The sequence below is a fragment of the Nothobranchius furzeri genome, chromosome 7 (genome assembly GCF_043380555.1).
Source record: "Nothobranchius furzeri strain GRZ-AD chromosome 7, NfurGRZ-RIMD1, whole genome shotgun sequence".
NCBI lineage: Eukaryota > Metazoa > Chordata > Actinopteri > Cyprinodontiformes > Nothobranchiidae > Nothobranchius > Nothobranchius furzeri.
This window is the reverse complement of record NC_091747.1, coordinates 29309408-29322841: the sequence shown is the minus strand read 5'-3', so window position 1 is coordinate 29322841 and position 13434 is coordinate 29309408. Positions and strand designations below refer to the sequence as shown.

The 13434-nt window shown below is 44.1% G+C and overlaps 1 protein-coding gene across 1 annotated transcript in view; it reads right to left on the bottom strand.

Annotated features, from left to right (window-relative positions):
* Positions 1–13434, bottom strand: part of sspo (SCO-spondin) — a 603219-nt gene that overhangs the window by 291282 nt on the left and 298503 nt on the right. The window contains 1 exon segment of the mRNA XM_054751251.2: positions 6165–6324. Coding sequence (XP_054607226.2) covers positions 6165–6324 — 160 coding nt within the window.

Here is a 13434-nt window from a genome sequence, read left to right as displayed (position 1 = left end):
GGGAGTTTGTAGTGGTATGTGAGTGTGTCGGGAGTTTGTAGTGGTATGTGAGTGTGTCGGGAGTTTGTAGTGGTATGTGTGTGTTTGGAGTTTGTAGTGGTATGTGAGTGTGTTGGGAGTTTGTAGTGGTATGTGAGTGTGTCGGGAGTTTGTAGTGGTATGTGAGTGTGTCGGGAGTTTGTAGTGGTATGTGAGTGTGTTGGGAGTTTGTAGTGGTGTGTGAGTATGTCGGGAGTTTGTAGTGGTATGTGAGTGTATCGGGAGTTTGTAGTGGGTGTGTTATGTGTGTAGGATGTGTTTGTCTAAATGTAGTATTGTGAAAAAGCACAAGAAAAAGCCGAAAGACTGGGAATACAAAGAACTACAGTTCGTGGGAAAATGACGTCAAAGCAGGTGATTGGGTGAGTGATAATCATGTGACATTTCATGTTGACAACGTGATGACGTTTATTCTAGCGTGTGAAGCCCTGTGAGCTGCAGATCAGAACAACACTGTGTCTGTCTCTGAATGAATACACTTTTCTCATTTGCGCCTTTTGGTTGTTTTTTTGCAAACTCATTAGCGGAAACACCCAGCGCTCTGGGACATGATCAGTGTGTGAGATATAGGTGTAACTCCTCCGGTTTAATATGAAAAAAATGTTGTTCTATCTTATAGTTTCAGTTGTACAAGCATTTGAACACAGATATGCAAAAGGGAGCGCCGGCGCTCCCGCCGGTCTTAAAGGTTTTAGTTATATTTCTTTGAAAAACACACTACAGGATTGTTTATGTGTAAAAGTAGGTGCTGCTGTGTTTGCTGTTCGTGAACTACAAAAGGAAAGGAGAGATGAGGTCAGAAAGATGAGAGATTGCAGAGCTTTACCACAAACGGATGGAGCATTCTGGTTTCCTCACTTTTAACAGAGATACATCAGGCTAGCAGGAGACCGTCACGTCTGGATTCATCTAGCAGGATTTCTAGAGATAGCAGGTGATGCTCCTGAAGCGTGCTGCTTCTGCCTCCCAGATGTCACCTCACAGGTATTCTTGCTCATCTGGTCGATCGTGTGTCGACAGAACCTGCAGGAACACTGTTCTCTAGATTCCTAAAAATCTCTGGGTTCCTGATCTAAATGAGAAATAACCCCACTGCTACTGCTGCCCTAAACTTTACATTCAGCTTTGCAGTTCTTTTACTTTCTGGGGCACATTTATGTTTGAGCAAGCCTTTTCACCATGACTCATCATTTTCTGTTTTTCCTGTTTATGTGGAGAGTCGGGCCGTAACCATTCAGGTGTGCAGGCTGCAGGCTCTCCTAAGCCATCTTACTGCTTTGATGCTCAGACATCAGCAAAACACGACACAGTTATGAATTAGGAGGTTTCTACGTCTTTATTAATAAAACTGATCATGTAAATATGTTTATTTTTTTCTCTGCTTTCTCCAGACCGCCAACAAGAACTTTGTTCCAGAATCCATTCAGGAGGTGACAACTGGACTACATACTCTCGTTTTAGGAGATCCACCTGTAAATGCTGCACAAACAGGAAGAACTTCACAAGTGAAACTAATCTTATTTGGTGTTTTGATGAATAAAAACAAAATGAGTTTCCAGTTGAGGGAATCATGTTAAACCCACGGTGGGAGGCAGGTTACTGATGAAGAGGATCACGTACAAATTTTGCTCAGTGACACTAAAACATTTGACTTTTAGGTGGAATGTGTTTTTCCACATTTAATCAATCAATCAATCAATCAGATTTTATTTGTATAGCACCTTCTACAACATTATCCGAAGCCCAAGGTGCTGAACAACATCATTAAAAGAAAAACATTCTCAATACATGGGCATAAAAGCACGATAAAAACATAAAATCATAAAATAGCAAGCAAACAGCATTACAGATAAGAGATATTGGAATGAGACCAATCGATTAAAAAAAACAAATGTCAGACAAAATAAAATCAAGCATCCGGTATAAAAAGAAGAATAGTTAAAACCATAATGTTAGGGCAATTCAAGTGACCCTAGCGCTGAAACGCAATCAGATAAAAATGAGTCTTTAAACGAGACTTAAAAACTTGAAGGGATGGAGCCTGCCTAATGCTCAGTGGCAATTCGTTCCACAGAGTTGGAGCCAAAATAGAAAAAGCACGACTGTTAGGTAATTTGATTTTATCCCATATTACCTTAAAGGACGACACACCCTTTGATAGAGAGAGAGAGTAAATTGATTATTTGTAATGTCCATGTGTGTAGCTCAACCAGGCCCCATTCTGCTTCAGCCTCAAAGCTTTATCCTCACCTGTTCTGTATACCTGCATTCTGCAATTATCTGGTAGATAATACTTAACCTCCATAACCCTGGAACCTGAAATAAACCCACATGACAACAAGGAAGACATTTTACCCTGAGTCTCCAAATGCATGGAGAGTTAACGCAGAGAAACCTCCTCCGAGGCTTCCCCCACGTCACTCCCCTGTGCTCCCAGTTCTTCAGGGGCTTTATTCACCAAATGGATGGGGGGAGAAGGCGGACCTTCTCAAGTTACAGAGTTCTCTCAATTAACATCTTTGCTCAACCTTTTTATGAACATACCAACACAGAGATTCATGATGTGTAATGGGCATCTTTTAGGTCTCAAAAAGGTACATTTATAAAAATACCCAACAACGACTACCCCTCGATCGAAACTTCGACCGGGGGACCACCAGAAGTTCCTGCTCGGCTGAGCGAAGAGCCCGAGATGGAGCATACCTGTTCAAAAGCGCAATAATATACGAGGGGGCACTGCCCTGGAGGGCCTTATAAACGAGAGTTAAGATTTTAAACTGAGCTCGATATTTTACCGGGAGCCAGTGCAGTGCAGATTTATATTGTGTTTCCAGGTAAAACTAACCTGAACATGGACCCTATTTCACACTGGAACATCAGCGACGCGGAATAGCAGCGGAGAAGTTTACTCATGAGCTTCAATGCAGTCCAGTAAATGGTAAATGGCCTGTATTTGATATAGCGCCTTCTAGAGTCATGAAACCCCCAAGTCGCTTTACAACACAATTCACACATTCACACACTGGTGGGGAAGAGCTACAATGTAGCCACAGCTGCCCTGGGGCACACTGACAAGGGCGAGGCTGCCGAGCACTGGCGCCACCGGTCCCTCCGACCACCACTAGCAGGCAACGTGGGTTAACTGTCTTGCCCAAGGACACAATGACAGCGACAGACTGAGCAGGACTCGAACCTGCAACCTTCAGATTATGGGGCGAGCACTTAACTCCTGTGCCACCGTCGCCCCCAATACACACCAGGAAAGTCTTGGGCATGGAACGGCTTTCTCGCTGGGCTCGCGAGATCACAAAATCCCTCGATCCAGGAAAATGACACTCAAAAGGCTTAAGTCTGATCTAGGTTTTCATGTTATCCTTATAAAAAGGATGTTTGTCATTTAGTGTGCTAAGTCCCTCCACTGCCAGGATCAACACCTCATTGTCCATGCTGTAAACACTTCATGAAAGAAACCGGAAGTAAACAAGGGTCTGCTTCTAGACCTGCAGAAAAGGGACACACAACAATACAACAAGAGCAAGCTATCACCTGTGTGTGTACACGGGAGACGAAGATGTATAGCATCAAAAGAAGTCCCAGGAGAGGGGAGGAGTCAGTGGCCCCACCTGACATATACAGTCATACACAGACACAGTCACACACTCCCTCCCTCATGCTCACACATACACATAAAGCCTAAGACTTACAAAAATGCACGCCAGACACCCACTCATGCTCCCTATACACACCCTATTCACTCTGGTCCCGGTACTGCTGGACATGGGGTACAACCATCACCGGTTCCCAGACTTCAACCCTTTCTGCTGGGGTGCTGATGAGCAGGCTCCCCCACCCAACGCTGAGAAAAGCAACCCACCACCCCCGACCCCAACCAGACAGCCAGATCCCCCTCCTAGCCTCCAGCCCCAGGAAGCCAAGCAACAACAGAGATGTGCTAAGACCCCTAGTCTCCCTCCGCCGGTTCCAATTTAGTGTTAGTGCATGTTGATGAGGTGTATTCCATGGCTGTGGTGAGCGGGCAGTGCGGGCATTGTCTGGCCTATGCCAGCTGATGCCACAACACCACCCCACTTGCACCCACAGCCCTCAGTGTCTAAGTGCAGTTTAAAATTGGAAGTGGGCACCGGCACTCGGGATGAGGCTGAAAGATCCGCCTGCCAAATGACGTTGAATGTGCTCACTCCCAAGGCCCTAAGTGTGTGTTTGTGTGGAATGTCGTCAGTGGAAGTGTTTAAGGTGCAAATAAAATTGAGGGGCAGACTGCCACAGGAATGCGGAAATGGGGTCCATACCTGCACCCCCTGACTTGTCCAGCCCCCAGGGTCCTATGTGCATGTTTGTGTGATGATGTGAGGGAGCAGGAGGATAAAAAATGTGTGGGGATGGGTAAGAATGGCTGGTTGGCCTAAGCCCTCCAGGGAGCCAGCTTCCCCACTGGCCCCAATAGGCTCCTCTGTTGCCAAAATGCCACCCAGGGCATGGAGACCCCAGCCCATCTTGCCAGGGCCCAAAGCAGCAGCATCGCAGAGCTCCACGGAGTCCGAGGGCACCAATCCAGCAGAATATCTACTCCCATCCCTGCATTTCAGAATCAGAATCAGAATCAGCTTTACTGCCAGCGCTCCAGAGACCCAGAGCATAGGAACTTGACTCCGCAAACACAACCTGACCAAGGTTAAACATACACATGTAGACAAAAACAGGTACAGGCAGTCACGAGAGCAGCCATAACGGCACAACTTCCAGAATATATAAGACATAGGACATCCAGGTACGGTTGGGTCCTTCCCCTCCTGGACATGCCCCTCCCCTGTGATGGGCAGCAGAGGAGCCAAGGTCTACCTGAGGCCACAGAGCCCGAGCCAGGCGCTGCCGCATGTTCCCGCCTTCTTCCCGGCAGCATACATGTCAGGACCCGACCCCCAAGGCCCTGCCCAGATCCCCACACAGGGTCGGCCACCCACACACCTCGAGCCCCCAGGCCCCCACCAAGAGCTGCTCAGGGACAATGCAGCTGCCAGGCAGTGACCCGTGGCCACCGGCAAGACCCCCAAGGGGCCCCACTCACAATCACCAGTAGTCCTCCCCCGAGGCAACCCAAGCACCTCTGGAGGGGGGCAGCAGCTCCCTAGTCCCATGCACCCTTGACTTGTTTTCAATTGTACGCCAGTTGTTGCAACCGTAGGTGGCACAGAAACGGGCGTAGTTGTTCACTCTGCATCTTTTCTTACAGTCACTGCTCTGCATTGACTTTGGAGTGGAGGAGACCCATCCAATATGGTGGTGAAGCTGTTCCAGTGCCCAATTGGGCGTCTACGTATTCATATATCTGGGATAACCCGCTTTAAAATTGAGCACATCCCACGACGTTTTTCATCACCCAGTTCCATACAGTTCTCCTATTGGCTGAGCAGTTGCTGGGAGATTATACATCCAAGTTTTGAGCGAGAGCAGAAAAAATATGTGAGACAGACTTGTGGGGGCAGTTTTGATCTGTGCAGAGAAAATGTTTTCACGTGAGAAGCTAATACCAGTGTAAGAAGGTTAAATATGAGCGCAGAAACAAAGATCTGAAGGAGAACAGAGTATATCTGAAAGAGAGCAGGCATGTTGAGTGCAAGCATTACAAGTTTTGAGAGCAATAATATAAAATCTAACTCTCAAATTAAAAAGATTGTCTCGATATGAAACTCTGCTCTGAAATAGAAAATTCAAGTGCTTAATTTGTGGCATTTTAATTCTTTAATTCGTAAGCAAAACAGGTGAAATAACTGAAAACATGTTTTATATTCCATTTTCTTCGTAAAAGCCACCCTTTGCTCTGATTAATGATTTACACACTCTTGGTATTCTCCTGATGAGCTTCAAGAGGTAGTCACCTGAGATGGTTTTCCAACAGTCTGGAGGGAGTTCCCAGAGGTGTTTAGCACTTGTTAGTCCCGTTGTAAATGACCATGGTCAAGAAGATACGGAAAACACATTGAAGGAGAAGGAGTGTCCAAACTTTTGGCCTTTACTACACACACACACACACACACACACACACACACACACACACACACACACACACACACACACACACACACACACACACACACAAACATTACCTGAGGGCATCCAGTGACATCATACTGGCAATATGGGGCACACTGCACGGTGACATTAGGATGACAGTAGCACAACTGGCACTGATCTGCTCCCCATCTTTCTCCAACTGCATGGTACTGACCCTGATGGGTACACTGCTCACATGGGTCTGTCTGACACCTGCAAACACAATCCATGTAATATTTACATTAAATTGTCTCAGTGTTGTGTATACCAAGAGTAAAACAGAGTGGAGGTGGTGTTTTGTCTTTAGCTAATCACAGTAACAACACAAATGACGTTTACCATGTGTGCCTGGAAAACAACAGCAACTGTCTCAAGCTTCATTCATTCACTCATGCGGTAATTATTATGTCTTTGGGTGGTTTCTGCTGGTTTTACAAGAACATGCCCATAAAGGGCAGGGTTTACCCCAGTGCTTCATAATACTTGGTCACCCGCCAGGCTAAGCGTGGTCCCCACCCCCCTTCCCCACCCAGCGAAACGAGCCATGGGCCTCCCTTCCGCTGATACTAACAAGAAGAAAAAAAAGAGTAGCTCAGGTTTACAACTTCCACAAAATTCAGCAGCTTGTCTCCTGACAAAAACCAGGAGGCAGGAGCACATTACACCTGTCTTAAACAAGATGCATTGGCTTCCTGTACCTTTTAGGATCGACTTTAAGGTTCTTTTAATGGTTTTTAAATTGTCTTAATGGTCTTGGGCCTTCTTATCTCTCAGAACTGCTTCACAGATACAAGCCTTTGCGGTCCCTGCACTCCTCTGGCAGCCATCTCCTCGTCATTCCAAAAGTGAGGACACACTCCCAAGGCGAGGCATCCTTCCAGTTTTATGGCCCTCACCTCTGGAATAGTCTGCCAGAAGGCCTCAGGGCCATAGAGAGTGTTCTTGTTTTTAAGGCCAGGCTCAAGACTCACCTTTTTAGTACAGGTCCTTCTAAAAAAATTAGCATATTGTGATAAAGTTCATTATTGTCTGTAATGTACTGATAAACATTAGACCCTTCATATATATTAGATTCATTACACACAACTGAAGTAGTTCAAGCCATTTATTGTTTCCAATATTGATGATTTTGGCATACAGCTCATGAAAACCCAAAATTCCTATCTAAAAAACTTGGCATCTTTCATCCGACCAATAAAAGAAAAGTGTTTTTAATATAAAAAAATCAACCTTCAAATAATTATGTTCAGTTATGTACTCAATACTTCGTTGGGAATTCTTCTGCAAAAATGACTGCTTTAATGCAGCGTGGCATGGAGGCAATCGGTCTATGGCACTGCTGAGGTGTTATGGAGGCCCAGGATGCTTCGATAGCAGCCTTAAGCTCATCCCGAGTGTTGGGTCTTGCATCTCTCAACTTTCTCTTCACAATATCCCACAGATTATCTATGGGGTTTAGGTCAGGAGCGTTGGCAGGCCAATTGAGCACAGCAATACCATGGTCAGTAAACCATTTACCAGTGGTTTTGGCACTGTGAGCAGGTGCTAGGTCGTGCTGAAAAATTAAATCTTCATCTCCATGAAGCTTTTCAGCAGATGGAAGCATGAAGTGCTCCAAAATCTCCTGATAGCTAGCTGCATTAACCCTGCCCTTGATAAAACATAGTGGACCAACACCAGCAGCTGACATGGCACCCCTGACCATTACTGACTTTGGGTACTTGACATTGGACTTCAGGCATTTTGGCATTTCCCTCTGCCCAGTCTTCCTCCAGACTCTGGCACCTTGATTTCCAAATGACATGCAAAATTTGCTTTCATCTGAAAAAAGTACTTTGGACCACTGAGCAACAGTCCAGTGCTGCTTCTCTGTAGCCCAGGTCAGGCGCTTCTGCCGCTGTTTCTGGTTCAAAAGTGGCTTGACCTGGGGAATGCGGCACCTGTAGCCCATTTCCTGCACACGCCTGTACACGGTGGCTCTGGATGTTTCTACTCCAGACTCAGTCCACTGCTTCTGCAGGCCCCCCAAGGTCTGGAATCGGTCCTTCTCCACAATCTTATTCAGGGTCCGGTCACATCTTCTCGTTGTGCAGCGTTTTCTGCCACACTTTTTCCTTCCCACTGACTTCCCACTGCGATGCCTTGATACAGCACTCTGGGAACAGCCTATTCGCTAAGAAATTTCTGTCTGTGTCTTACCCTCTTGCTTGAGGGTGTCAATGATGGCCTTCTGGACAGCAGTCAGGTCGGCAGTCTTACCCATGATTGCGGTTTTGAGTAATGATCCAGGCTGGGAGTTTTTAAAAGCCTCAGGAATCTTTTGCAGGTGTTTAGAGTTAATTAGTTGATTCAGATGATTAGGTTAATAGCTCGTTTAGAGAACCTTTTCATGATATGCTAATCTTTTTAGATAGGAATTTTGGGTTTTCATGAGCTGTATGCCAAAATCATCTGTAGCGTCACGAAGGGCCTCTAATTTGTGACAAAGGTCACAATTTCCCAGCTGGGTCAGGCAGGGTCAGACTGTAACTTTTGGTTCCACAGATTAATCCAGGAGCCATGATGTCTGCTGAATATCATCTTTATCTGCTGCTGTTCCGTCCCAGAATGAAGGACACTTGAAGATAACAATAATTTTAAATAATAATTTTAATAAACTCTTTGACTTTATTACTGTATTACAATCATCATAAGTAATCTCTTGGTTCAGTAAATGTATCTTAATTACTGAAATGAATTATTATGCTTTGGGTTAATAATGATTATTGTGATGATCGGTTATGTGTGTTCAGCAAACCAGAAGGTCATCCTCCATTTTATCCATCCAACGCAGAGGGCTTATCCAGGGTAAAAGTTAAACTGCCATCACATGTCTTTGACTCATGACCAAAGCTTTCTTGCTCTGAGTGGGCGTGTTCTGAGGGTTTTGTTAAAACTAAATTTCCAGCAGCAAAAGTTCAGTTCTTGAACCATACGAGGAGACGAGGGAACGGCCGCCCGAATCTCCACCTGCTGTTCTGTCACGCCGATAGAATAGCTTCGAATAAACGCACGATAACCAGCTGACGCAAAACTCCTTCAGAGTTATTGATTTTGAGAAGTAAGATGCAAAACTTCTTCAGAATTAAGCCAGACGCTCGACACTGTGTACCCTGCGACATCTCTGGACCAGAGGTTCGGTTCTACTCGCGTCTTCTCTACCGGACCGAGTACCCTGAGGCTGACAACATCCTCCTTGACCTCTGGATCCACACAGAGGGTCGTCTTGCTGGGTGAGGTAGCACACAAGATGGTATTTGATGCTGTTCTTCCTAAGAAACAACTCAGTTAGCTGCAAACCATCATTTCCAACCTGAGAACATTCACACATCCAAACTCGCATTTTCAATTTAGCTTTCATTCAATCACAGGTTTGCCTTTAAAACAAGTTTAATATCAAATTCTCTGTTCGAAATTTTCATTTCTGAATTGTCATTTCAAATTGTCAAGTTTAAAATTGTTAGTAATAAATTCTTAACTTTTAAACTCTACCTCATCTTTGAAATGAAACACAGAGTGGTATAAATATTCTTGGTTATTGAATATGCAAAGAGTCCTAACTTCTGATTCAAAAAATAAACTTTTGCTATTAAATTTAATTGTCTTAAATTAAATACTAATCTTTGGATTAAATATAGACCAAGCAGGTTGGTGTATGAACTTCTATTGATTATTTAAGTATCCTGGATATTTATACATGATATAAGCTTCATATGCTAATTTGCTTGATCATTCTCAGAATCTAACAACTGATAGCAAACAGTGTTGATTCTAGTATGTAGATTAACACGCTACACATCAATATTAGAAACAATAAAAGGCTTGAACTACTTCAGTTGTGTGTAATGAATCTAATATATATGAAAGTCTGTTTATCAGTACATTACAGAAAATAATGAACTTTATCACAATATGCAAATTTTTTTTAGAAGAACCTGTATAGCTTTTAGCTGATTTTGATCTATTTTAGCCTGTTTTACCAGTGTTTTATTACTTACTCTTTTACTTAAATGACACATATTTTCTTATACGTAGCTTCCTCTCATAGTTTGTGACCCCTGTGTTGGTACTTAAAGTTTTGTAGAAGAAAGATAAGTCCAGTTAGGACATTTGTGAAAACAGTTTTTTGTTGTGGTATAGTTAACCCGGTGACACACCAAACCCATACAAGTGGCTAACTCTAGTCATTTTAACATCACAGAAGAGTCTAAATATTGGACATCCCTCTCAGAACCTCCTAGACTCCAGAGGGGAATGTAACAGTCACATTGTGTCTTAATGTATTCATATTTTAAAGACTTACTAGTCCATGAGAAAGGTCGCCAACCAGCAGAGTACGCTCTGTGATTAGTGTCTGTATGTAAGCGATCATCCAACACTATTGGTTTAAAAAGATTAAGGAAGATCATTCCAAAGTTGGGGTGCAACAATCTGGAAGAAGCCATCACCTCAACTTTTATATCTGGTCTTTGGAACTTCTAGATAGTTCTGGTGGGTGGACCTCAGGCCTCGGGTAGGGGCATAAGGCTTCAACAGTTCAGAAATATAGAGAGGAGCTTGACCATGTAGAGCCCTGAAAGTTCTAGTCAGGATTCTAAAATGAACTCCAAAGTTAACGGGTAACCAGTGCAGATACATTAGAATAGGAGTGATGTGTGCTCTTCTGTTTTCTCCAGTTAGGAGCCTCGCTGCAGAGTTCTGGACCAACTGAAGGCTGTCAAGAGCTTTTTTGTTAAAACATGTGAAAAGTGTTACAGTAATCTAGACAGGAGAAAAAGGCATGGAGAACCATTTCACGTTCATGTTTAGACACCAATCCTTGCAGTTTGAAGATATTTCTTAAGTGATAAAAACAGTTTTGGACCAATGTTTTTGAGTGACCTTCAAGAGACATTGATTGGTCAAAAACGATACCCAAATTCCTGAAGTTCGTCTTGACAGCAGAGGATAAATTACCAAGTTTTCGTCTAATCAGGGGAACCATGCACTCAGGGGCAATGATTCCGTTTTTTAAGAGTTTAACTGAAGGAAGTAATCTTCTAGCCAGCTGGTGATAGCTGATAATCACTCTAGTAATTCAGACAGTTTGTAGAGCTCAGAATCCTTAAAGAAGCAGTACAGCTGAATACCCTCTGCATATAGGTGATAAGAGACATTATGAAAATAATTCATTATCTGTCCAAGAGGGTGTATGTACAGCAGAAACAGTGGACCCAAAACAGAGCCTTGGGGTACCCCACAGAGCAGATCAGTAGAATTTGACATGATTTGGTTTCTACAGACATTCTAACTTCTGTTAGAAAGGTACAATCTAAACAAATCTAGAACAGTTCTATTGTCTCTTTAAGATTGTTTCAGTTGTTAATAATGTAAATAATATAATTTTAAATAGGGACAGGTGTGGTTTGCTTGGGGTTGGTGGAAAATGGAAATGGCCCCTCCTAGATGGGTTGTAACAAGACCAAAAACAGAAATAATGAGTACCGTATTTCCACAACCATAGGGCGCACCGTGTCATAGGGCGCAGCTTCAGTTACGGGTGTCTTTTTGGTATTTAACACATACAAAAGGTGCACCAGGTTATAGGGCGTAGGCGGGGGCATGGTAAAACGTACCGGTAAAACATCTGTGCGGGCTCGGGACTCGGAACATATCAGTGCAAGCCAGACATTGTGAAAATTATAAACACCCCAAAGCAAGCTTCACTTTACTGGTCTAGTCCTGGTTCAGACCTGGTTTGGAGCACACGTGCACGTCCTCATTGCGTGCGCCGACGGCCTGTGCTCTTCTAATGGGCTCGACACACGGGAGGCAACTTCCCCTCTCCTCCATTCATTTTCAATGAGACATGTGCGACAAAGCGATAATCGCGAGTCTCCCTACTAAAGCCGGGCGTACACCGGGAGTGCTGCAGGAGGACACACAGGGATTTATGGGGGTTGGATGAGGAAAATGAAATAAAGAAAGTAAATCTGTGTTTTGTGATCAGTTTAATTTGACATGAACACGACAAGCATGCTTTTTTGACAATCTTTGTGAGTAAAAAAACGTGTAGAATTAAAAACAAACAACGTGTGTTATTAATGAAATAGCGGGCGAGCAGTGCTGATGCATGATTGCGCATGCGCCGAGAGTGGTTCTGATACTTTTTGGGTCACAGCTGCTCGCAGCGCCGCTTCAAGCGTTGATGCGCTGTGTTGAAGTTCAGAATGTGTTTACCGGTAGTTGCTTTCCACATGAACAAAATCATATGTGTGTTATTAATAGGCCTAAGAAAATAGTGTGATTTGAATTGTGTTTTATTAACCCTCTGGGGTCCATGGATGCGTATCTGCGTCTTTAGAACAGGTCTGATTTGGGACGCTGTAGCAGCAAGACTCCACCTCCCTGAGTTTCGGTTTTAATTCAGCTTCAAAAAGGAGACTATAAACTACATTCCAGTTTTTAAATTTTGTTAATAGGCAACGTAAAAGCGGAGTTGTGGGCTCGACACACGGGAGGCGACAAACGACCGCAATCAGCGAAATTTGTCACTGTCGCTTTTATTACCTGATACACAGGAGGCGATCCGCGGCAGCGCGCATGTCTCATTGAAAATGGAGGAGAGGCGATGTCGCGTCCCGTGTGTCGAGCCCATTATACTAAACTAAAAAAAACGACCTATTTTTAGACAATCTGAACACTTGTCAAAACAGCAGTTTAGTAATCCGTGAGAGGGAATGTGCTTGTGAACATAAAAACCCCCCACAAAAACATGAGATCCTTTTGCTGTTGGTGGAAGTCTCACATATTCAATTGATAAAAAGCATCATTATGTAGCTGAGAGAGAGAGGAAGGCTGCACGCGTAACGAGATGTGCGCAAAAAGGAGCCGCTTCGCGGGGAAAGGAGTGGTGCGAACGTAGTAACAACAAACAGACAGATATTGACGGTAAACTTCATATTTTGGAGCGACCTGGACAGATATATTGTCACTGCAGTTTAGTAGGCTTTTATTAGGCTTTAATAAAGGATAATGAGAAGGATAAATGTCCACCAGGCAGTTCAGATAGTACGGCTGTTTTTTGAACTGGAAGCAGAGGAAGTGGACGGAGACTCACAGCCGGAGTCCGAGTCAAACAGCGAGGATTTTGATGACGATGTGGCAAATCCACAGGTCTGTCTTCGCTCACGTCCACACGTTCACGCCACACCCCTTGTCTTCTACTACGTTCACATCTCACAACAACACAATAGGCGCACCGCACCATAGGGCGCGGCGTACATTTTGGAGAAAATTTAAGAC